The sequence below is a fragment of the Ranitomeya imitator genome, chromosome 6 (assembly GCF_032444005.1).
Source record: "Ranitomeya imitator isolate aRanImi1 chromosome 6, aRanImi1.pri, whole genome shotgun sequence".
NCBI classification, from domain to species: Eukaryota; Metazoa; Chordata; class Amphibia; order Anura; family Dendrobatidae; genus Ranitomeya; species Ranitomeya imitator.
In genome coordinates, this window is record NC_091287.1 from 539,057,783 (window position 1) to 539,084,438 (window position 26,656).

Here is a 26,656-nt window from a genome sequence, read left to right on the forward strand (position 1 = left end):
CCAGACAATATTCATACCTTCCAGACTTCGGCAACGTGATGAGGTCCACCTGGAGCCTTTGGAAAGGATAGTCAGGCTTAGCAAGATGCTTTGGGGGTAAACGTTGAAGTTGACCGGGATTGCAGGTCTGACAGATACCTCGATGTGTGGGCCCATGCGCCCACGTGACAATAGCAGGGTACATCCGCTTAGGGAGACACACAAGTTGGCCCTTTTTCCAGCGACCATTGTCCATACGTGCTCCATCAGCTTTCCACTGCTTCACTTCTTCCTTTGGAGACATTCTCTGCATCGTCATTAAGCGGTCTTGCGGGGTCCGGCAGAAAACCTCAGTCTGTCATAGATCATCAGGTTCCTGTAGAGTCAGTGTTTCTTGTAACTGTTTACACTGAGAGCGTGTGGTCACCATAGCTGGTATGGGCTGTTCAACAGGCAGGAGAGCAGCAGCTTTTGCTTGCATATCCGCAAAGGCGTTACCAACAGTCTGTGGACTGTTCCATAGTACCGTGCTCCTTAACTTTGATAATGGCCACCTGGGTAGATAATTCGATTGAGTCCATAAGGGTTTAACAGCTTCAGCATTCTTCACTGGGTCCCGGCGGTAGTAACAAATCCTCGATTGGTCCATAGACCTCCGAAATCATGAGCAATACCAAATGCATACTGTGAGTCCGTGTATATATCAGCCCGCCTGTCTTTGGCCAAAGTACATGTAGTAGACAGAGCCTGACGTTCTGCTTCTTGTGCTGACAGGGTGGGAGGGAGTGAGTGCAGCTCCGTGCACTACAGTGTCTTCCGTAGTAACAGCGTATCCAGTGTGGAGTCTGCCAAAATCATCAGCACATCTTGAACAGTCTTTCAGGGCCTTGTAGAGAAATTGCATTATGCGGGATGCGTCCGGTATCCACTGACAACAATAAGTACATAGTCCAAGAAAACGTTGGAGTTCAGTATCATCCCTTGTAGCTGACGACTATTTTCCTTTCTTCTGTGAGGTGTCTGGCACCCTGAAGGAGACAGTGACCCAAAAATATCACTTGACCAAGGCAGAACCGAAGTTTCGAGGCCAAAGCCCGACAGTTCAGATCTGCCAGATACTTGTGAAAACTAACAGTGGCAACAATGGCTTCCTGCTCTGTCTGTGCACACAACAAAAAACAAAAAAATTACCCACATACTGAAGTAACGTGACATAGGCATATTCTAACTGACAGGGTTAACAACACTATCCCCCCTATTTTTTTTTTTTTTCAACTGATTGGGAAAGGACATGTGAGATACACATCTCATTATACTCATCTACATAGGGGTTATATAACATAAATACCATCTGACCATCATCTTGGCTCACCAACTCTCTAGGTCTGCTCAGGTGCACTTATACATCCATCATATTATCTTTGTCTGTATAATGGGAAAGGTTTGTTCTCAGGGTCAGCCAATCATTTTAGCGTAGCTAGCTAGTCAGAGGGCTTCCAGGGATAATACTCCTGTATCTGTCTTACACTACCTGGTGTGGTTGGTTCTCTGGTGGTGGGGGTGACTAGATGACCGGTTGGGGGTGACATGACATGCTGGTCTACAGCTCCTTCCCAAAAGGATTACTGTCAGCCTACTCCCAAAGTTATTGTACCCACTACCCACAATCCTGTGTCAGCTTTTTATATCACTACATGTGATCTTATCTGGACAGGAATCAGTGTAATTCACTTAGGTCGAGTTGCAGCACAGTTTATACAAGTATTTCTCCAGTCTGGGTTTGTCTGACCGCAATATTTACAAATCCATCTGTCCTGTCTTGGTCTGAGAATTAACATGGCGAGAGAGATTTCCAGACACAGGGTTAAAATGAATATTGGAGCGTAAGACTGGATTTGTGTAAGGGAGGGGGAGCTGGAGCTGAAGTCTTCTGCTTCTTGGGCCACTGATAAGGAAGCGAGCTGCGAGTGGTGTCCTTGAAGCTGCGAGGGGAGGGGGACTAGAGAGCGAGTGAGGATCGCTGCAGCTGCTGATACAGACTGGGTTAAGTTCTTCTGGAAACTTTGGCCCCCCTTTCTCTGGCCGGCAGCACAAAGAGGAGAAGTCAAAAAAAACAATTCATGCAGGGGTTCACCCCTCCCATTGGGTGTCTCGGAAAACCACACAGAGTGACGAAATACAGCAGTTCTCAGACTCAATTAATTTCTACAAAACCTTCACACAATTCCTATGCCAGAACACCTCAGAAAAACTAATAATTGAGGTATTTTATAGCCAAACACGGGCTCTGCATTCTTTCATCTTTCCTCTCCATCAACCTTTTTCTTCGTTCTTTAAACCTCGCGCAACTCGCAGATGAGCTTGCGCTTGTTCTAACAGTCCTTCATCTTTCAACATTCTTGACTGCCTTCTTGCCCTCCCGTGACTCTACTATTGTCTTGACTTCCACAGCATCCTCATCTAACTCGTGGGGCACGGACTTCTTCTTTAAGAGACGTAACATGACTCACAGAATACTACGCCCTTCTGCAGTAGGCCGCTGACAGCGACAGCAACACTTGTGTCCTAACACGGAGCCTCGCGCTCCACGTGTTATGAATAAAGAGCCTCGCGCTCAATATTTTTCCCTAACCTGAACACCAGTGATTACAGTCTGCCCTGTCACGATATTCTAAACGTTGGGAGGCTGTCTCCTAGTGAGACCCCTCCACTGTGTTTCTGGTGGTCCCCCTCTTGGGACGTCTTAATTACCGATATGTGCAAGTGTGTGCAAGTGTTTCTGGTGGTCCCCCTCTTGGGACGTCTTAATTACCGATATGTGCAAGTGTGTGCAAGTGTTTCTGGTGGTCCCCCTCTTGGGACGTCTTAATTACCGATATGTGCAAGTGTGTGCAAGTGTTTCTGGTGGTCCCCCTCTTGGGACGTCTTAATTACCAATGTATGTGCGTGCAATATCACAGAGGCTACGTCTCCTATCCCAATCCACAAACTTCTCAATCTTTCACTCTATCACTACTAGGCAACAGTCACGGGTAGGGTGGTTGAATGGAGTACAATGACCTGTGGAGGAGGTGTGGTGTACACGAGGACGTGCAGAGTGCGACGTCTCTCAGTTGCTGGTTCGAAGCGTGGCACGGGATCGCGCTCGGTCTCACCACTCGACCGGTCACTCCCCGGACCCAAGGAGACCACAGACTAACCAATAACGGCTGAAACACTAGCAAGTGTGACACATACATAGTATGCATTCTCCACTTACCGTGCTTGGAGGGTGATCAGTCCTCGAGGTCAGCCACTACGGGTGTCGTCACGGACGTCCAGGTATGGGTCCAGGGGGTCTCGGATCGCGGGCCACGCCCCACGTTGGTTGCGCCAAATTGTCGGGGTCGTCACGACAATACCCTTCATCCACCAGTCATTCCAAATCAGATTAGGAGCATGTTGGTACCGGATAAGAATGAGTCAGACACAATGCTGGTTCAAACTCATTGCATGCTCGTGTGTAACGTCACAGCAACAACTGAACTTTATTTTCTAAAACACAGCATTATATGATCTATTGGGGGAAGGTGTGCAGAGGGCGGGGATAGGCAGGGGTTAAGCAATGTATCTAGTATTCAGTCCTTCTGATTGGCTCTGGCATCTTCTGATGAATCTTCCTTTGTCTACATCTTGTCCAGTTTCGAATTCCAGAGAAATGTTACTTGTCCTTCTGGAATGTGCAACTTGTTCCTTCAGCCTGAAAGTGGGGCAAAGGTGAATACTGGCAGCCATCTTAAATACAGTTAAATTTGCATTAGTGAGCAAAGGGGAAAAACTTATTGTTTCACAGCATAAGAGTATATAAAAGTACAAAAGTGTATAAAGATAAATATATTTTTACCTTGACAATAGGTCTTAGTCCAGCATTTATTCTCCTTAGTATTTAGTCCAGACCATGTCCTTCTTAGGCCTTAGTCCAGCATTTATTCTCCTTAGCACTTAGTCCAGACCATGTCCTTCATAGGTATTAGTCCAGCATTTATTCTCCTTAGTATTTAGTCCAGCCCATGTCCTTCATAGGTCTTAGTCCAGCATTTATTCTCCTTAGCACTTAGTCCAGCCCATGTCCTTCATAGGTCTTAGTCCAGCATTTATTCTCCTTAGCACTTAGTCCAGCCCATGTCCTTCATAGGTCTTAGTCCAGCATTTATTCTCCTTAGCACTTAGTCCAGACCATGTCCTTCATAGGTATTAGTCCAGCATTTATTCTCCTTAGTATTTAGTCCAGCCCATGTCCTTCATAGGTCTTAGTCCAGCATTTATTCTCCTTAGCACTTAGTCCAGCCCATGTCCTTCATAGGTCTTAGTCCAGCATTTATTCTCCCTAGCACTTAGTCCAGCCCATGTCCTTCATAGGTCTTAGTCCAGCATTTATTCTCCTTAGCACTTAGTCCAGACCATGTCCTTCATAGGTCTTAGTCCAGAATTTATTCTCCTTAGTATTTAGTCCAGCCCATGTCCTTCTTAGGTCTTAGTCCAGCATTTATTCTCCTTAGCACTTAGTCCAGCACATGTCCTTCATAGGTCTTAGTCCAGCATTTATTCTCCTTAGCACTTAGTCCAGACCATGTCCTTCATATGTCTTAGTCCAGCATTTATTCTCCTTAGTATTTAGGCCAGACCATGTCCTTCTTAGGTCTTAGTCCAGCATTTATTCTCCTTAGCACTTAGTCCAGCCCATGTCCTTCATAGGTCTTAGTCCAGCATTTATTCTCCTTAGCACTTAGTCCAGACCATGTCCTTCATAGGTCTTAGTCCAGCATTTATCCTCCTCAGCACTTAGTCCAGCCCATGTCCTTCATATGTCTTAGTCCAGCATTTATTCTCCTTAGCACTTAGTCCAGACCATGTCCTTCATAGGTCTTAGTCCAGCATTTATTCTCCTTAGCACTTAGTCCAGCCCATGTCCTTCATAGGTCTTAGTCCAGCATTTATTCTCCTTAGTATTTAGTCCAGACCATGTCCTTCTTAGGTCTTAGTCCAGCATTTATTCTCCTTAGTATTTAGTCCAGACCATGTCCTTCATAGGTCTTAGTCCAGCATTTATTCTCCTTAGTATTTAGTCCAGACCATGTCCTTCTTAGGTCTTAGTCCAGCATTTATCCTCCTTAGCACTTAGTCCAGCCCATGTCCTTCTTAGGTCTTAGTCCAGCATTTATTCTCCTTAGCACTTAGTCCAGCCCATGTCCTTCATAGGTCTTAGTCCAGCATTTATTCTCCTTAGCACTTAGTCCAGACCATGTCCTTCATAGGTCTTAGTCCAGCATTTATCCTCCTCAGCACTTAGTCCAGACCATATCCTTCATAGGTCTTAGTCCAGCATTTATTCTCCGTAGTATTTAGTTCAGACCATGTCCTTCATAGGTCTTAGTCCAGCATTTATTCTCCTTAGCACTTAGTCCAGCCCATGTCCTCCTTAGGTCTTAGTCCAGCATTTATCCTCCTTAGCACTTAGTCCAGACCATGTCCTTCATAGGTCTTAGTCCAGCATTTATTCTCCTTAGTATTTAGTCCAGACCATGTCCTTCTTAGGTCTTAGTCCAGCATTTATTCTCCTTAGCACTTAGTCCAGACCATGTCCTTCATAGGTCTTAGTCCAGCATTTATCCTCCTCAGCACTTAGTCCAGCCCATGTCCTTCATATGTCTTAGTCCAGCATTTATTCTCCTTAGCACTTAGTCCAGACCATGTCCTTCATAGGTCTTAGTCCAGCATTTATTCTCCTTAGCACTTAGTCCAGCCCATGTCCTTCATAGGTCTTAGTCCAGCATTTATTCTCCTTAGTATTTAGTCCAGACCATGTCCTTCTTAGGTCTTAGTCCAGCATTTATTCTCCTTAGTATTTAGTCCAGACCATGTCCTTAATAGGTCTTAGTCCAGCATTTATTCTCCTTAGTATTTAGTCCAGACCATGTCCTTCTTAGGTCTTAGTCCAGCATTTATCCTCCTTAGCACTTAGTCCAGCCCATGTCCTTCTTAGGTCTTAGTCCAGCATTTATCCTCCTTAGCACTTAGTCCAGCCCATGTCCTTCATATGTCTTAGTCCAGCATTTATTCTCCTTAGCACTTAGTCCAGACCATGTCCTTCATAGGTCTTAGTCCAGCATTTATTCTCCTTAGTATTTAGTCCAGACCATGTCCTTCATAGGTCTTGGTCCAGCATTTATCCTCCTTAGCACTTAGTCTAGACCATGTCCTTCATAGGTCTTAGTCCAGCATTTATTCTCCTTAGTATTTAGTCCAGCCCATGTCCTTCATAGGTCTTAGTCCAGCATTTATTCTCCTTAGTATTTAGTCCAGACCATGTCCTTTATAGGTCTTAGTCCAGCATTTATTCTTCTTAGTATTTAGTCCAGACCATGTCCTTCATAGGTCTTAGTCCAGCATTTATTCTCCTTAGCACTTAGTCCAGCCCATGTCCTTCATGGGTCTTAGTCCAGCATTTATCCTCCTCAGCACTTAGTCCAGACCATGTCCTTCATAGGTCTTAGTCCAGCATTTATCCTCCTCAGCACTTAGTCCAGCCCATGTCCTTCATATGTCTTAGTCCAGCATTTATTCTCCTTAGCACTTAGTCCAGACCATGTCCTTCATAGGTCTTGGTCCAGCATTTATCCTCCTTAGCACTTAGTCTAGACCATGTCCTTCATAGGTCTTAGTCCAGCATTTATTCTCCTTAGTATTTAGTCCAGACCATGTCCTTCATATGTCTTAGTCCAGCATTTATTCTCCTTAGTATTTAGTCCAGCCCATGTCCTTCTTAGGTCTTAGTCCAGCATTTATTCTCCTTAGTATTTAGTCCAGACCATGTCCTTCATAGGTCTTAGTCCAGCATTTATTCTCCTTAGTATTTAGTCCAGACCATGTCCTTCATAGGTCTTAGTCCAGCATTTATTATCCTTAGCACTTAGTCCAGCCCATGTCCTTCATGGGTCTTAGTCCAGCATTTATCCTCCTCAGCACTTAGTCCAGACCATGTCCTTCATATGTCTTAGTCCAGCATTTATCCTCCTCAGCACTTAGTCCAGACCATGTCCTTCATATGTCTTAGTCCAGCATTTATCCTCCTCAGCACTTAGTCCAGCCCATGTCCTTCATATGTCTTAGTCCAGCATTTATTCTCCTTAGCACTTAGTCCAGACCATGTCCTTCATAGGTCTTAGTCCAGCATTTATTCTCCTTAGTATTTAGTCCAGACCATGTCCTTCATAGGTCTTAGTCCAGCATTTATTCTCCTTAGTATTTAGTCCAGACCATGTCCTTCATAGGTCTTAGTCCAGCATTTATTCTCCTTAGCACTTAGTCCAGCCCATGTCCTTCATGGGTCTTAGTCCAGCATTTATCCTCCTCAGCACTTAGTCCAGCCCATGTCCTTCATGGGTCTTAGTCCAGCATTTATTCTCCTTAGCACTTAGTCCAGCCCATGTCCTTCATGGGTCTTAGTCCAGCATTTATTCTCCTTAGTATTTAGTCCAGACCATGTCCTTCATAGGTCTTAGTCCAGCATTTATTCTCCTTAGCACTTAGTCCAGCCCATGTCCTTCATGGGTCTTAGTCCAGCATTTATTCTCCTTAGCACTTAGTCCAGCCCATGTCCTTCATGGGTCTTAGTCCAGCATTTATCCTCCTCAGCACTTAGTCCAGACCATGTCCTTCATAGGTCTTAGTCCAGCATTTATTCTCCTTAGCACTTAGTCCAGCCCATGTCCTTCATGGGTCTTAGTCCAGCATTTATCCTCCTCAGCACTTAGTCCAGACCATGTCCTTCATAGGTATTAGTTCAGCATTTATTCTCCTTAGTATTTAGTCCAGACCAGTAGCGTAGCTACTGGGGGGGCAGAGGGGGCCGTCGCCCCGGGCCCAGTCACCTGAAGGGGCCCACCGGGAGCCAAGGCCACTTCTGTGACAAGGCAGAACATAGATAGAAGCACTGCAGACATTATACTGCTCTGCTCCTATGCTGATGGAGACTCTGCACGCTGCTAGCACAGTGGCCGGCTGCAGTCTCCCCCCTGCAGTGAATGGTTTCGCCTGTCTCTGACCTGATCATGAAGCTTTTCCCAGGCTGCAGTTTCTTCACTCTGTGCACGCTGGGATTGGCTCAGGTACGCTGGGTCCTAGTGCCCACATCTTGCGTTTCGCCTAGACACTTCCTGGTCCTCCCTGCAAACTTTATCAGTAAGTGGGGATGGAACATTTTAGGTATATTAGATTCAGGTATGTCACTGTGATGTGAATGTGCGACCATTGGGGTATTGTGGGTGAGGGGGGACAGGGTACTGAGGGGGTGGATTGAGATGATGGGGGTATTGGGTACTGAAGTGGGGGAGGGGAGAAAGGGCACTGGGGGTAAATGTGAGACCATGGGGGTGTTGTGGTGGGTGAAGTGGGACAGGGCACTGAGGGGGTGGATGTGAGATGATGGGGGTATTGGGTACTGAAGTGGGGGAGGGAAGACAGGGCACTGGGGGTAAATGTGAGACCATGGGGGTGTTGTGGTGGGTGAAGTGGGACAGGGCACTGAGGGGGTGGATGTGAGTTAATGGGGGGCATTGGGGCTGAAGTGGGGGAGGGGGGACAGGTCACTGGGGGCTGAATATTATAGTATTATGTTATGATATTATATGTACTCCATCACATAATATTTGCTGTCTGGGGGGGCTGGAGATGGGGAGGGGGCAGGGGGCCTTTGATACGTACCACCTGTGTCTTTTATGAGTATTATTATACGAAGCCCCCATATAGTAACCAAGAGCTGCATCACATTTACAGCACCACTCCAGCGTCTTTTTTTTAATTTCACTGCTGGAGCGGTGTTGAAAATCCGTGTCCCCTGCCCTCTGTCTGATACTCATCTTCTGGCGTCTTCATCTGTTTTAGTCTCCGCTCGGCTCCGTCTCCTGCAGTTTGTGGCCTGCCCGCTGCTCCAGTGTTTCTTGGAGCAGCGCAGAAGTCACTAATCAATGTGAGTCTATGGGAGCCTCGTTCTGGCCTCTTTCTCACTCTCAGGGTATGTGCAGACATTGCGGATTTGGCTGCGGATCCGCAGCAGATTTCCATGCATTTACAGTACCATGTAATTGTATGGAAAACCAAATCCGCAGTGCACATGGTGCAGAAAATACCACACGGAAACACTGCGTTGTATTTTCCGCAGCATGTCAATTCTTTGTGCGGATTCTGCAGAGTTTTACACCTGCTCCTGTATAGGAATCCACAGGTGTAAAAACGCAGGTGAAATCCTCACAAAAAACGCAGTAAATCCACAGGTAAAACGCAGCACGTTTTACCTGTGGATTTGGCAAAAACAGTGTGGAAAAATCCGCAACGTGTGCGTGAGCCGTGGGACTGCAGCAGTGCCACAAAATAGTGAATACGCCGGAGGATGAGTACAGTAAATGTCCAGGGCAGGGGACTTGCGCTTAAAACACCACTCCAACGATGGAAAAAAAACCCTGCTAGAGTGGTGCTTTAATAATTTAATAATAAAGAATTTATTACTATAAAGTTGATAAAGGTTTGGAATAATTGTCTGCAGTCACTTTATGTGACTGCAGACTGCCAAATCATGACAAGGAGCTGCGGGCCCATCATACTGTGTATAAGGGAGCTGCGGGCCCATCATACTGTGTATAAGGGAGCTGCGGGCCCATCATACTGTGTATAAGGGAGCTGCGGGCCCATCATACTGTGTATAAGGGAGCTGCGGGCCCATCATACTGTGTATAAGGGAGCTGCGGGCCCATCATACTGTGTATAAGGGAGCTGCGGGCCCACCATACTGTGTATAAGGGAGCTGCGGGCCCATCATACTGTGTATAAGGGAGCTGTGGCCACATCATACTGTGTATAAGGGAGCTGCGGGCCCATCATACTGTGTATAAGGGAGCTGCGGGCCCATCATACTGTGTATAAGGGAGCTGCGGGCCCATCATACTGTGTATAAGGGAGCTGCGGGCCCATCATACTGTGTATAAGGGAGCTGCTGGCCCATCATACTGTGTATAAGGGAGCTGCGGGCCCATCATACTGTGTATAAGGGAGCTGCGTGCCCATCATACTGTGTATAAGGGAGCTGCGTGCCCATCATACTGTGTATAAGGGAGCTGCGGGCCCATCATACTGTGTATAAGGGAGCTGCGGGCCCATCATACTGTGTATAAGGGAGCTGCGGGCCCATCATACTGTGTATAAGGAAGCTGTGACCCCTTCATACTGTGTATAAGGGAGCTGTGGGCCCATCATACTGTGTATAAGGGAGCTGCGGGCCCATCATACTGTGTATAAGGAAGCTGTGACCCCTTCATACTGTGTATAAGAAAGCTGTGAAGGCATATTGTGCGTATGGGAGCTGTTAGCCCATTACACTGTATATTGGGGAGCTCTGGGGGGCATTATACTTTCTATAGTGGAGCTCTGTCAGCATTATACTGTGTATAGGGAAGCAGTGGGAACATCATACGGTGTATCGGGGAGTTATAGAATCATCATACTGTGTATAGGGGAGCTGTGGGGCCTTATACTGTGTATAATGGAGCAGTTCATGAGGGAACTTAGGGGACATTATTAAATGTAAAGTGGGCATTTAAGCATTACTGTATTGTTATAGGGGCACTCAGAGTATTGCGACCATCAAAGTTGCATATCATCACAATATGGCGGTAATATCAATGTTCGTTTTTGTATATAGATTTATTTTCAATAACAGAGCAGTCATATTCTGAGGTTCCACTATAGTCATAATTAGAGTGCGCAACCATAGCTGTAATCAGGGTTAGCTGGTTAGGGGCCCACTCAGATGTTTCGCCCCCCCCTAAGTTGAAACCCTAGCTACGCCTCTGGTCCAGACCATGTCCTTCATAGGTCTTAGTCCAGCATTTATTCTCCTTAGTATTTAGTCCAGCCCATGTCCTTCATAGGTCTTAGTCCAGCATTTATTCTCCTTAGCATATAGTCCAGCCCATGTCCTTCATAGGTCTTAGTCCAGCATTTATTCTCCTTAGTATTTAGTCCAGACCATGTCCTTCATAGGTCTTAGTCCAGCATTTATTCTCCTTAGTATTTAGTCCAGCCCATGTCCTTCATAGGTCTTAGTCCAGCATTTATTCTCCTTAGTATTTAGTCCAGACCATGTCCTTCTTAGGTCTTAGTCCAGCATTTATTCTCCTTAGTATTTAGTCCAGACCATGTCCTTCATAGGTCTTAGTCCAGCATTTATTCTCCTTAGTATTTAGTTCAGACCATGTCCTTCATAGGTCTTAGTCCAGCATTTATTCTCCTTAGTATTTAGTCCAGACCATGTCCTTCATAGGTCTTAGTCCAGCATTTATTCTCCTTAGCACTTACTCCAGACCATGTCCTTCATGGGTCTTAGTCCAGCATTTATTCTCCTTAGTATTTAGTCCAGCCCATGTCCTTCATAGGTCTTAGTCCAGCATTTATTCTCCTTAGCACTTAGTCCAGCCCCTGTCCTTCATAGGTCTTACTCCAGCATTTATTCTCCTTAGTATTTAGTCCAGCCCATGTCCTTCATAGGTCTTAGTCCAGCATTTATTCTTCTCAGCACTTAGTCCAGCCCATGTCCTTCATAGGTCTTAGTCCAGCATTTATTCTCCTTAGTATTTAGTCCAGCCCATGTCCTTCATAGGTCTTAGTCCAGCATTTATTCTCCTTAGTATTTAGTCCAGACCATGTCCTTCATAGGTCTTAGTCCGCATTTATTCTCCTTAGTATTTAGTCCAGACCATGTCCTTCATAGGTCTTAGTCCAGCATTTATTCTCCTTAGTATTTAGTCCAGCCCATGTCCTTCATAGGTCTTAGTCCAGCATTTATTCTCCTTAGCACTTAGTCCTGCCCATGTCCTTCATGGGTCTTAGTCCAGCATTTATTCTCCTTAGCACTTAGTCCAGACCATGTCCTTCATAGGTCTTAGTCCAGCATTTATTCTCCTTAGTATTTAGTCCAGACCATGTCCTTCATAGGTCTTAGTCCAGCATTTATTCTCCTTAGTATTTAGTCCAGCCCATGTCCTTCATAGGTCTTAGTCCAGCATTTATTCTCCTTAGTATTTAGTCCAGACCATGTCCTTCTTAGGTCTTAGTCCAGCATTTATTCTCCTTAGTATTTAGTCCAGACCATGTTCTTCATAGGTCTTAGTCCAGCATTTATTCTCCTTAGTATTTAGTCCAGACCATGTCCTTCATAGGTCTTAGTCCAGCATTTATTCTCCTTAGTATTTAGTCCAGAACATGTCCTTCATAGGTCTTAGTCCAGCATTTATTCTCCTTAGCACTTACTCCAGACCATGTCCTTCATGGGTCTTAGTCCAGCATTTATTCTCCTTAGTATTTAGTCCAGCCCATGTCCTTCATAGGTCTTAGTCCAGCATTTATTCTCCTTAGCACTTAGTCCAGCCCCTGTCCTTCATAGGTCTTAGTCCAGCATTTATTCTCCTTAGTATTTAGTCCAGCCCATGTCCTTCATAGGTCTTAGTCCAGCATTTATTCTCCTTAGCACTTAGTCCAGCCCATGTCCTTCATAGGTCTTAGTCCAGCATTTATTCTCCTTAGTATTTAGTCCAGCCCATGTCCTTCATAGGTCTTAGTCCAGCATTTATTCTCCTTAGTATTTAGTCCAGACCATGTCCTTCATAGGTCTTAGTCCGCATTTATTCTCCTTAGTATTTAGTCCAGACCATGTCCTTCATAGGTCTTAGTCCAGCATTTATTTTCCTTAGTATTTAGTCCAGCCCATGTCCTTCATAGGTCTTAGTCCAGCATTTATTCTCCTTAGCACTTAGTCCTGCCCATGTCCTTCATGGGTCTTAGTCCAGCATTTATTCTCCTTAGCACTTAGTCCAGACCATGTCCTTCATAGGTCTTAGTCCAGCATTTATTCTCCTTAGCACTTAGTCCAGCCCATGTCCTCCTTAGGTCTTAGTCCAGCATTTATTCTCCTTAGTATTTAGTCCAGCCCATGTCCTTCATAGGTCTTAGTACAGCATTTATTCTCCTTAGTATTTAGTCCAGACCATGTCCTTCTTAGGTCTTAGTCCAGCATTTATTCTCCTTAGTATTTAGTCCAGACCATGTCCTTCATAGGTCTTAGTCCAGCATTTATTCTCCTTAGTATTTAGTCCAGACCATGTCCTTCATAGGTCTTAGTCCAGCATTTATTGTCCTTTGTATTTAGTCCAGACCATGTCCTTCATAGGTCTTAGTCCAGCATTTATTCTCCTTAGCACTTAGTCCAGCCCCTGTCCTTCATAGGTCTTAGTCCAGCATTTATTCTCCTTAGTATTTAGTCCAGCCCATGTCCTTCATAGGTCTTAGTCCAGCATTTATTCTCCTTAGCACTTAGTCCAGCCCATGTCCTTCATAGGTCTTAGTCCAGCATTTATTCTCCTTAGTATTTAGTCCAGCCCATGTCCTTCATAGGTCTTAGTCCAGCATTTATTCTCCTTAGTATTTAGTCCAGACCATGTCCTTCATAGGTCTTAGTCCGCATTTATTCTCCTTAGTATTTAGTCCAGACCATGTCCTTCATAGGTCTTAGTCCAGCATTTATTCTCCTTAGTATTTAGTCCAGCCCATGTCCTTCATAGGTCTTAGTCCAGCATTTATTCTCCTTAGCACTTAGTCCAGCCCATGTCCTTCATGGGTCTTAGTCCAGCATTTATTCTCCTTAGCACTTAGTCCAGACCATGTCCTTCATAGGTCTTAGTCCAGCATTTATTCTCCTTAGCACTTAGTCCAGCCCATGTCCTCCTTAGGTCTTAGTCCAGCATTTATTCTCCTTAGTATTTAGTCCAGCCCATGTCCTTCATAGGTCTTAGTCCAGCATTTATTCTCCTTAGCACTTAGTCCAGCCCATGTCCTTCATGGGTCTTAGTCCAGCATTTATTCTCCTTAGTATTTAGTCCAGACCACGTACTTCTTAGGTCTTAGTCCAGCATTTATTCTCCTTAGCACTTAGTCCAGTCCATGTCCTTCATAGGTCTTAGTCCAGCATTTATTCTCCTTAGCACTTAGTCCAGACCATGTCCTTCATAGGTCTTAGTCCAGCATTTATTCTCCTTAGCACTTAGTCCAGACCATGTCCTTCATAGGTCTTAGTCCAGCATTTATTCTCCTTAGCACTTAGTCCAGCCCATGTCCTTCTTAGGTCTTAGTCCAGCATTTATTCTCCTTAGCACTTAGTCCAGCCCATGTCCTTCATAGGTCTTAGTCCAGCATTTATTCTCCTTAGCACTTAGTCCAGACCATGTCCTTCATAGGTCTTAGTCCAGCATTTATTCTCCTTAGCACTTAGTCCAGCCCATGTCCTCCTTAGGTCTTAGTCCAGCCTTTATTCTCCTTAGTACTTAGTCCAGACCAAGTCCTTCATAGGTCTTAGTCCAGCATTTATTCTCCTTAGTATTTAGTCCAGACCATGTCCTTCATAGATCTTAGTCCAGCATTTATTCTCCTTAGTATTTAGTCCAGACCATGTCCTTCATAGGTCTTAGTCCAGCATTTATTTTCCTTAGTATTTAGTCCAGCCCATGTCCTTCATAGGTCTTAGTCCAGCATTTATTCTCCTTAGTATTTAGTCCAGACCATGTCCTTCATAGGTCTTAGTCCAGCATTTATTCTCCTTAGTATTTAGTCCAGACCATGTCCTTCATAGGTCTTAGTCCAGCATTTATTCTCCTTAGTATTTAGTCCAGCCCATGTCCTTCATAGGTCTTAGTCCAGCATTTATTCTCCTTAGCACTTAGTCCAGCCCATGTCCTTCATAGGTCTTAGTCCAGCATTTATTCTCCTTAGTATTTAGTCCAGCCCATGTCCTTCATAGGTCTTAGTCCAGCATTTATTCTCCTTAGCACTTATTCCAGACCATGTCCTTCATGGGTCTTAGTTCAGCATTTATTCTCCTTAGCACTTAGTCCAGACCATGTCCTCCTTAGGTCTTAGTCCAGCATTTATTCTCCTTAGTATTTAGTCCAGCCCATGTCCTTCATAGGTCTTAGTCCAGCATTTATTCTCCTTAGCACTTAGTCCAGCCCATGTCCTTCATAGGTCTTAGTCCAGCATTTATTCTCCTTAGCACTTATTCCAGACCATGTCCTTCATGGGTCTTAGTTCAGCATTTATTCTCCTTAGCACTTAGTCCAGACCATGTCCTCCTTAGTCTTAGTCCAGCATTTATTCTCCTTAGTATTTAGTCCAGCCCATGTCCTTCATAGGTCTTAGTCCAGCATTTATTCTCCTCAGCACTTAGTCCAGACCATGTCCTCCTTAGGTCTTAGTCCAGCATTTATTCTCCTTAGTATTTAGTCCAGCCCATGTCCTTCATAGGTCTTAGTCCAGCATTTATTCTCCTTAGCACTTAGTCCAGCCCATGTCCTTCATGGGTCTTAGTCCAGCATTTATTCTCCTTAGTATTTAGTCCAGACCACGTCCTTCTTAGGTCTTAGTCCAGCATTTATTCTCCTTAGCACTTAGTCCAGCCCATGTCCTTCATAGGTCTTAGTTCAGCATTTATTCTCCTTAGTATTTAGTCCAGCCCATGTCCTTCATAGGTCTTAGTCCAGCATTTATTCTCCTTAGCACTTAGTCCAGCCCATGTCCTCCTTAGGTCTTAGTCCAGCATTTATTCTCCTTAGTATTTAGTCCAGCCCATGTCCTTCATAGGTCTTAGTCCAGCATTTATTCTCCTTAGTATTTAGTCCAGCCCATGTACTCCTTAGGTCTTAGTCCAGCATTTATTCTCCTTAGTATATAGTACAGCCCATGTCCTTCAAAGTCTTCAGAACAAGTATTCCTTAGTACTTAGCCCAAAGTAGATTGTCCTTCTTAGTCTTTAGACTAAATTTGTTTTTCTTTGTACTTAGTCCACAGACTATCCTTCTTTTTTGTTTAGCACCTGACCTCTGTCATTCTTAGTCCAGCACTTGTTCTTGTTAGTGCTTAGGTACCGTCACATTAAGCGACGCTGCAGCGATCTAGACAACGATGCCGATCGCTGCAGCGTCGCTGTGTGGTCGCTGGAGAGCTGTCACACAGACCGCTCTCCAGCGACCAACGATGCCGAGGTCCCCGGGTAACCAGGGTAAACATCGGGTTACTAAGCGCAGGGCCGTGCTTAGTAACCCGATGTTTACCCTGGTTACCATTGTAAATGTAAAAAAACAAACACTACATGCTTACATTCTTGTCGCGTCCCCCAGCCTCAGCTTCCCTGCACTGTGTAAGCGCGCTTGCAGGAAAGCAGAGCACAGCGGTGACGTCACCGCTGTGCTCTGCTTTACGGCCGGCCGGCGCTGACACTGGGGGACGCAGGGAAGCTGACGCCGGGGAACGTGACAGAAATGTAAGTATGTAGTGTTTTTTTTTTACTTTTACATTGGTAACCAGGGTAAACATCGGGTTACTAAGCGCGGCCCTGCACTTAGTAACCCGATGTTTACCCTGGTTACCAGTGAAGACATCGCTGGATCGGTGTCACACACGCCGATTCAGCGATGTCAGCGGGAGATCCAGCGACGAAATAAAGTTCTGGACTTTCCCCAGCGACCAACGATCTCCCAGCAGGGGCCTGATTGTTGGTCGCTGTCACACATAACGATTTCGTTAACGATATCGTTGCTACGTCATAAAAAGCAACGATATCGTTAACGATATCGTTATGTGTGACGGTACCTTAAAGGTACCTTCACACATAACGATATCGTTAACGATATCGTTGCTTTTTGTGACGTAGCAACGATATCGTTAAGGAAATCGTTCTGTGTGACAGCTCTCCAGCGACCAAACAGTGATGCTGCAGCGATCAGGACCGTTGTCTAGATCGCTGCAGCGTCGCTTAATGTGACGGTACCTTAAGTCTAGCACCTGTCCTCCTTAGTACATAGTCCAGAGTTTGTCCCTTTAGAACATGTCTTCTTACTATTTAACCCAGAGCTTTTCCCTCCTTAGTCTTTAGCCTAAATTTGCTTTTGTTAGTACTTAGTCCACAACTTATCCTTCTTACTATTTCGTTTAGCACTTGTCCTACTAAATCTTTAATCCGACACTTGTCCTCCTGAGTTCTTAGTCTTGGAGTTAACTTCCTTAGGATTCAGCCTAGAGCTTGTCCTCTTGAGCACTCAGTCCACATTCCCACACGTACCATTTTATATTTTGCCTTGTCGGTGCTGCTCCATGGACAGCACACAGGTCATCATAAATGGCGGCTGTGAGATACTCAAAAGTTTGCTTAGGATTTGACATGAAGACAAATGATGTCCGGAGAGTTGATGGCTCTGAGGGTGGTCAATGAGTGGAACAGGCTGCCGCGAGAGGTGGTGAGTTCTCCTTCAATGGAAGTCTTCACACAGAGGCTGGACAGACATCTGTCTGAGAAGGTTTAGTGAATCCTGCATTGAGCGGGGGGTTGGAAACGATGACTCTGGAGGTCCCTTCCAACTCCAACATTCTATGATTCTATGGTGAGTTCTCCTTCAATGGAAGTCTTCACACAGAGGCTGGACAGACATCTCTCTGAGATGGTTTAGTGAATCCTGCATTGAGCCGGGGGTTGGACACGAGGACCCTGGAGGTCCTTTCCAACTCTAACATTCTAGGATTCTATGATATAATCCTGCGTTTCCTCTATCTGAACTCCTTCCATCACAGCTGCTCAGTTATCAGTATAGGGTGAATATCCTCATACAACATGGCTGCCAAACACCTGCCTGTCCATAAACGTCCAGATGTTCCTCCAGTCTGTCCTACCACATCACATGGGAACATCGGGGCGTGCACTTCATCACGCAAAGAAAGTAATCGTCCATTTTCAGAAATCACCAACAGTGTGAAAATGTATCCTACGAGATCTGCATTTTTTAAGGGTGGATATTGGGCAAAACTGCAGAACAAAAAAAAAACAAATTATTGGTGGGTGTTGAGATTTATCAAAACTCCTTCTACAGTCTTGTATTCTGGATTTAGTGGCATAGCAAAGAGGTGCTGAGGCAGCAGTTCTGGGCCCGGGGGGAGGGGAAAGGTCTCTGCCAGTAATGACACTGGGGTATTATAAAAAGCACCTGGTTTGGGGGCTTGTAACAGATTTTGCATTAAGACCCAGGAGCTTTGATAGGTTTATCGGCCCATAGGCAAGACGTCAAGGCCACCTGAGCAGTACAGACACTGAACCAGCAGGGGCAGCACTGAGTTTTGAGTTCATTCCTATGGCATAGCATGGGCTGCAAGGTAAATATTATGGGCCCCCAATCGGTGAACTTCCATCCAAAGTCCAATATCGAACTCCGTACCCCCCAAAAGACGTGTATTTTAACACTGATGTAATTATAGTTTGGCTTTTGACTTTCTATTTTTTCTGCTTCTTGCTGACATAAAGTTTGAAAAATAAAATGTTATATATTGTTGCCTTGTATTTTTTTTTTATTGTTTATTTTTATTTAGAAAAAAAATCTATTTTATTACCTTAGCCCTAACCCTAATCATAGGTCAAACCTTAACACTAGCTCTGATTATGGATATATATTTTTTATTGTTTAATTTTATTTCTATTTTATTACCCTAACCATAGCTATACCCCTAATCTAACCGTAACACTAGCTCTAATTATGGATATATATTTTTTATTGTTTATTTTTATTACATTTTGTTTCTATTTTATTACCCTAACCATAGCTATACCCCTAATCTAACCGTAACACTAGCTCTAATTATGGATATATGTTTTTTATTGTTTATTTTTATTACATTTTTTCTATTTTATTACCTTAGCCCTAACTAACCCTAATCATAGGTCTAACCTTAACACTATCTCTAGTTATGGATATATATATTTTTTATAGTTTATTTTTATTACATTTTGTTTCTATTTTATTACCCTAACCATAGCTATACCCCTAATCTAACCGTAACACTAGCTCTAATTATGGATATATGTTTTTTATTGTTTATTTTTATTACATTTTTTCTATTTTATTACCTTAGCCCTAACTAACCCTAATCATAGGTCTAACCTTAACACTATCTCTAGTTATGGATATATATATTTTTTATAGTTTATTTTTATTACATTTTTTTTCTATTTTATTACCCTAACCATAGCTATACCCCTAATCTAACCGTAACACTAGCTCTAATTATGGATATATATTTTTTATTGTTTATTTTTATTACATTTTTTCTATTTTATTACCTTAGCTCTAACCCTAATCATAGGTCTAACCTCAACACTATCTCTAGTTATGGATATATATTTTTATTGTTTATTTTTATTAAATTTTTTCTATTTTATTACCTTAGCCCTAACCCTAATCATAGGTCTAACCCTAACACTATCTCTAGTTATGGATATATATTTTTTATTGTTTATTTTTATTCTATTACCCTAGCCCTAACCATAGCTATACCCGTAAATTAACACTGGCTCTAGTTATGGATATACAGTATATATTTCTTATTGATTTTTTTATTACATTTTTTTCTATTCTATTGCCCTAACGATAGTTATACCCGTAATCTAACACTAGCTCTAGTTATAGATATACGGTATATTTGTTATTTTTTATTATTACATTTTTTACTATTTTATTGCCCTAGCCCTAATGATAGGCATACCTGTAATCTAACCCTAATACTAGCTCTAGTTATAGATAGAAAAATGTATGCAAAAACATAATATTTGTTTTGCTTTTTATTTATTTTTATTACAGGGTCTTTGTCTCTCTTCTCGCAAAATCGCAAGCGAGCGCACAGACAGAGAGCTGCGAGAGAACGCAAGCGATGCGCATGATTCAGCGCTGTTGCTGCCTATGCAGAGTGCAGCAGCTGAGATGAGTTTGCCGTCGATGGCTGCGCTCTGCATAGGCAGTGATCAAGATGACCACGCTCGCTTCATTATACTGATAACTTTGTCACATACTCACTCACTGTGCTCCAAAATGAAGCTGCTCACTGCTGTAGGGACATCTTGGATCATTTGACAGTGAGGGGCAAACCGGAAACTGGCAGAATGTAGAATGCAGCTCTGGATGTAACTAGAGCAGAGCACAGATCGTCAGCATCACTTAGTGTCAGTAATTCAGTAGAGATATCACTTGTTTCATTTTTACATAGGACTGCACGTGAGTACAATTCTTCACCAATGAAATGTAGCAGAGCTGAGAGTGGGTGCGTTATCTGCTGCTTTCCTACTGCATCCCGGTACATTATGACAAACCCAGCTCTGCTACATCAGCACAGCGCACGGTCATCACAGTATTGCGCCTATATGACTGCCATGCATTTATGGCATCGGCCCTCTGACTATTGGCAGCGCTGTGAGATGTGGCAGCTGTGCGGAGGAGATGGGCGGAGGGGACGGTCTGCCTGGACTGCACTGCACCCCTGGATGGCCCCCGCTCCATTGTTTGGGGTTGTCAGGAACGTATCATGGTGTCAGTGATTCCTGGTGATATCATGTGTGAGGAATGTACAGGAGCAGGAACATGTCACTGACTGTACAATGTGTACTGATTGCTGCGCCGGACCACCGAGGATATCGAGGGGCGGAAATACTGTATAAACTTCAGGTAGATATATATATATATACATGGCTGCAATCCCATATACATGGCTCTAATCCTATAAACACGGCTGTAATCCCATATACATGGCTGCAGTGCCGTATACACAGATGTGATCCCATACTAACCCACAATAATAGTAATTATGACCAGGGGTGCCCACACTTTTACATGCTGCTGTATAGGCGGTATTATACACTGCTCCAAAAAAATAAAGGGAACACTAAAATCCCACATCCTAGATATCACTGAATGAAATATTCCTGCTGCAAATCTTTATTCATTACGTAGTGGAATGTGTTCAGAACAATAAAATATAAAAATGATCAACGTAAATCACAACTAATATCCCGTGGAGGTCTGGAGTTGGAATGATGCTCAAAATCAAAGTGGAAAATGAAGTTACAGGCTGATCCAACTTCAGTGGAAATGCCTCAAGACAAGGAAATGATGCTCAGTAGTGTGTGCGGCCTCCATGTGCCTGTATAACCTCCTTACAACACCTGGACATGCTCCTGATAAGGCGGCGGATGGTCTCCTGAGGGATCTCCTCCCAGACCTGGACTAAAGCATCCGCCAACTCCTGGACAGTCTGTGGTGCAACGTGATGTCGGTGGATGGAGCGAGACATGATGTCCCAGATGTGTTCAATCGGATTAAGGTCTGGGGAATGGGCGAGCCAGTCCAAAGCTTCAATGCCTTCATCTTGCAGGAACTGCTGACATACTCCAGCCACATGAGGTCTGGCATTGTCCTGCATTAGGAGGAACCCAGGGCCAACCGCACCAGCATATGGTCTCACAAGGGGTCTGAGGATCTCATCTCGGTACCTAATGGCAGTCAGGCTACCTCTGGCGAGCACATGGAAGGCTGTGCGGCCCTCCAAAGAAATGCCACCCCACACCATTACTGACCCACTGCCAAACCGGTCATGCTAAATGATGTTGCAGGCAGCAGATCGCTGTCCACAGCGTCTCCAGACTCTGGCACGTCTGTCACATGTGCTCAGTGTGAACCTGCTTTCATCTGTGAAGAGCACAGGGCGCCAGTGGCGAATTTGCCAATCCTGGTGTTCTGTGGCAAATGCTAAGCGTCCTGCACGGTGTTGGGCTGTGAGCACAACCCCCATCTGTGGACGTCGGGCACTCAGACCATCCTCATGAAGCCAGTTCCTAACCGTTTGTGCAGACACATGCACATTTGTGGCCTGCTGGAGGTCATTTGCAAGGCTCTGGCAGTGCTCCTCCTTGCACAAAGACTGAGGTAGCGGTCCTGCTGCTGAGTTGTTGCCCTCATACGACCCCCTCCACGTCTCCTGGTGTACTGACCTGTCTCCTGATAGCACCTCCAGCCTCTGGACACTACACTGACAGACACAGCAAACCTCCTTGCTACAGCTCGCATTGATGTGCCATCCTGGATGAGCTGCACTACCTGAGCCACTTGTGTGGGTTGTAGAGTCCATCTCTTCATGCTACCACGAGTGTGAAAGCACAACCAACATTCAAAAGTGACCAAAACATCAGCCAGAAAGCATTGGTACTGAGATGTGGTCTGTGGTCCCCACCTGCAGAACCGCTCCTTTATTGAGAGGGTCTTGATAATTGGCAATAATTTCCATCTGTTGTCTATTCCATGTGCACAACAGCATGTGAAATTGATTGTCAGTCAGTGTTGCTTCCTAAGTGGACAGTTTGATTTCACAGAACTTTGATTTACTTGGAGTTATATTCTGTTGTTTAAGTGTTCCCTTTATTTTTTGAGCAGTGTATATGACGCCCAATCAGCTCTGGCATCACTGCCTCCACCTACGTACAGATTGAATATGAAGAGCAAGTCTCGGCTGCGGCTGTCCTCCTGGCTTCCTCTTCATGTTCAATGCGTACGTAGGTGGAGACAATGACGCCAGAGCTTGGGCGCCGGGGTCATGAACCACAACACCGCACAAGAGCCCAGGAAAGAGCAAGTGCCGACACCACAGGAATGGTGGTGAGGTAAGTATAGGATTTTTTTATTTTATCGGGGCCAAACATTGAGTTCAAGAAGGGGTTGTTCTAGTAGTGGACAACCCCTTTGATACATTTAGTACAGAAACCTTTGTTGGCAAATACAGAGGCCAGACATTTCCTGTAGTTCTTGACCAGGTTTGCACACACTGCAGCAGGGATTTTGGCCCCCTCCTCCATACAGATCTTCTTTAGATCTTTCAGGATTCGGGGCTGTCGCTGAACAACATTGAGTTTCATCTCCCTCCAAAGATTTTCTATTGGGTTCAGGTCTGGAGACTGGCTAGGCCACTCTAGAACCTTGAAATGCTTCTTACGGAGCCACTGCTTAGTTGCCCTGGCTGTGTGTTTCGGGTCATTGTCATGCCGGAAGACCCAGCCATGACCCATCTTCAATGCTCTTACTGAAGGAAGGAGGCTGTTGGCCAAAATCTCACAATACATGACGCCATCCATTCTCCCTTCAATACGGTGCAGTCATCCTGTCCCCTTTGCAGAAAAGCACCCCCAATGCATAATATTACCCCCACCATGCTTTATGGTTGGGATGGTGTTCTTAGGGTTGTACTCCATCCTTCTTCGTCCTCCAATCACAACCAGTGGAGTTGATACCAAAAAGTTGTATTTTTGTTTCATCTGACCACATGACCTTCTCCCATGCCTCCTCTGGATCATCCAGATGGTCATTGGTGAACTTTAAATTGGCCTGGACATGTGCTGGTGTTATCAGGGGGACCTTGTGTGCCCTGCAGGATTTTAATCTACAGTATGATGGCGTAGTGTGTTACTGTCATTATGGGATTTGTGGCAGCTCTGGTTCTGTTTTTCTATTCTTTTTTTCCAGCAAGACTTATTGTCTGTCTCTTGCAGGCAGTTCTTTTAGGGTCCTACGCTGATGATGGTTGGTAACCAATCCCACCTTCCTTTCAATAGTCACATGACCCATCAGCTGATGGTAGATAATAGAGTTCTTCTATGCAGTCCATCTAGTGGAGAGGAGCTCTTCTGTGTCGGTGGTGTTGCTGCTGTGGGGGTTCAGATTCCTTGTGCCGTTTTCTATGCTGCTGTGGAGCTTAAATGGCCTCTGTCATTTCAACAAACTTTCTACGAATCAATAGTAGCAGCGAACATAAACTTTGTCATATAACTTTTTTTCTCCACTTATGATCCACTTCTTCTCATACTCCTGCCTCTCGAACTCACAAATCAATCTGAAATACTGTCAAAATCCGTGTTTGTAAAAACAAGATGGAGTGTCAGTACAGCGAGAGATCAGATCACTCGCTGTCCATTGAAGTCTGTGAAAAGGAAAGGAGAAGGGAGGAGTAGAGTGAAAGAGAGAGAGAGAGGCAAGAATAAACACAGAGGGTGTTGCTTTCTTGTAAGTGTTTTATGTCACCCATGAGCTGGATTCACAGCCACACTGCTGAGTGCTGCTGAATAATGTCCTCCATGCTGCTGCAGCTTCTGAAGATTTACTACATAGAGATGGGAGAGCAGGAATACACGAAGAGGGTGTTGCTTTCTTGTAAGTGATTTATGTCATTCCTAAGCTGGATTCACAGCCGCACTGCTAAGTGCTGCTGAATCATGTCTTCCATGCTGCTGCAGCTTCTGAACATTTACTACATAGAGACGGGAGAGCAGAAATACAAATACACTAAGAGGGTGATGCTTTCTTGTAAGTGTTTTATGTCACCCATGAGCTGAAATCACAGCCACACTGCTAAGTGCTGCTGAATCATGTCCTCCATGCTGCTGCAGCTTCTGAACATTTACTACATAGAGACAGGAGAGCAGAAATACACTCAGAGGGTGATGCTTTGTGGCAAGTGTTTTATGTCACCCATGAGCTGGAATTACAGCCACACTGCTAAGTACTGCTGAATAATGTCCTCCATGCTGCTGCAGCTTCTGAACATTTACTACATAGATGCAGGAAATGTCTGTGTGTGTGCTGTGTATTGGACACGTTATAGCAGGTTATCTCTACCCACCTGCTCTGATAGAGCCTGAACAGGGGGGAAACTAGTGTAAATGCAGTATACAGGTCCTATAATTTCCAGAGGTTGGGCTACCCCCATGTACACACACAGGACAGCAGATTCTGAAATGACAGGTGGACGTTACAGACTGATACATTTCTCTTGCTCAGATCTGCAGCCGATCTGTTCTGGTTTTTAGCTCGACACCATGTTCTTTATACTACATTTTATTTGCCTTGCTTCTTTATTACATCTTTTATATGTCTTTAATTCCAGGTCCTGTTACAAAACACCACCACAATGCCACCTGTCCTTGCTGTCTCAGAAGAGTACACTAGGACCCAGTACTGCAAATGGCCGTGCGAGTGCCCCCCAGACAAACCTGCGTGCAAACCCGGGGTCAGCCTGGTGACTGATGGCTGCGACTGCTGTAAAACATGCGCAAAACAATTGTGGGAAAACTGTACGGAGGCAGATACATGTGACACACACAAGGGGCTGTACTGTGACTACAGCCGGGACGCGCCTAGGTACGAAGTAGGTGTCTGTGGACGTAAGTATCTTATACACTTCTTAATATTTACTTCCTAGGTGGCGCTAGTGTACTGCTCCACCCCTCTGTGGCAGTTCTTTACTCCATAGCATGATGTCTGGGCATATAGGTCCTTCTCAAAAAATTAGCATATAGTGTTAAATTTCATTATTTACCATAATGTAATGATTACAATTAAACTTTCATATATTATAGATTCATTATCCACCAACTGAAATTTGTCAGGTCTTTTATTGTTTTAATACTGATGATTTTGGCATACAACTCCTGATAACCCAAAAAACCTGTCTCAATAAATTAGCATATCAAGAAAAGGTTCTCTAAACGACCTATTACCCTAATCTTCTGAATCAACTAATTAACTCTAAACACATGCAAAAGATACCTGAGGCTTTTATAAACTCCCTGCCTGGTTCATTACTCAAAACCCCCATCATGGGTAAGACTAGCGACCTGACAGATGTCAAGAAGGCCATCATTGACACCCTCAAGCAAGAGGGGTAAGACCCAGAAAGAAATTTCTCAACAAATAGGCTGTTCCCAGAGTGCTGTATCAAGGCACCTCAATGGTAAGTCTGTTGGAAGGAAACAATGTGGCAGAAAACGCTGTACAACGAGAAGAGGAGACCGGACCCTGAGGAAGATTGTGGAGAAGGACCGATTCCAGACCTTGGGGAACCTGAGGAAGCAGTGGACTGAGTCTGGTGTGGAAACATCCAGAGCCACCGTGCACAGGCGTGTGCAGGAAATGGGCTACAGGTGCCGCATTCCCCAGGTAAAGCCACTTTTGAACCATAAACAGCGGCAGAGGCGCCTGACCTGGGCTACAGAGAAGCAGCACTGGACTGGTGCTAAGTGGTCCCAAGTACTTTTTTCTGATGAAAGCAAATTTTGCATGTCATTCGGAAATCAAGGTGCCAGAGTCTGGAGGAAGACTGGGGAGAAGGAAATGCCAAAATGCCTGAAGTCCAGTGTCAAGTACCCACAGTCAGTGATGGTGTGGGGTGCCATGTCAGCTGCTGGTGTTGGTCCACTGTGTTTCATCAAGGGCAGGGTCAATGCAGCTAGCTATCAGGAGATTTTGGAGCACTTCATGCTTCCATCGGCTGAAATGCTTTATGGAGATGAAGATTTCATTTTTCAGCACGACCTGGCACCTGCTCACAGTGCCAAAACCACTGGTAAATGGTTTACTGACCATGGTATTACTGTGCTCAATTGGCCTGCCAACTCTCCTGACCTGAACCCCATAGAGAATCTGTGGGATATTGTGAAGAGAAAGTTGAGAGACGCAAGACCCAACACTCTGGATGACCTTAAGGCCGCTATTGAAGCATCCTGGGCCTCCATAACATCTCAGCAGTGTCACAGGCTGATTGCCTCCATGCCACGCCGCATTGAAGCAGTCATTTCTGCCAAAGGATTCCCGACCAAGTATTGAGTGCATAACTGAACATTATTATTTGATGGTTTTTTTGTTTGTTATTAAAAAACACTTTTATTTGATTGGATGGGTGAAATATGCTA

The 26,656-nt window shown here is 44.6% G+C and overlaps 1 protein-coding gene across 1 annotated transcript in view; it reads left to right on the plus strand.

Moving 5' to 3' along the window:
• The window catches only part of CCN4 (cellular communication network factor 4), a 117,336-nt gene that overhangs the window by 78,121 nt on the left and 12,559 nt on the right, over positions 1–26,656 (plus strand). The window contains exon 2 of the mRNA XM_069731939.1: positions 24,853–25,129. Within this exon, the coding sequence (XP_069588040.1) occupies positions 24,853–25,129 (277 nt within the window). The remainder of the gene's footprint in view (positions 1–24,852; positions 25,130–26,656) is intronic.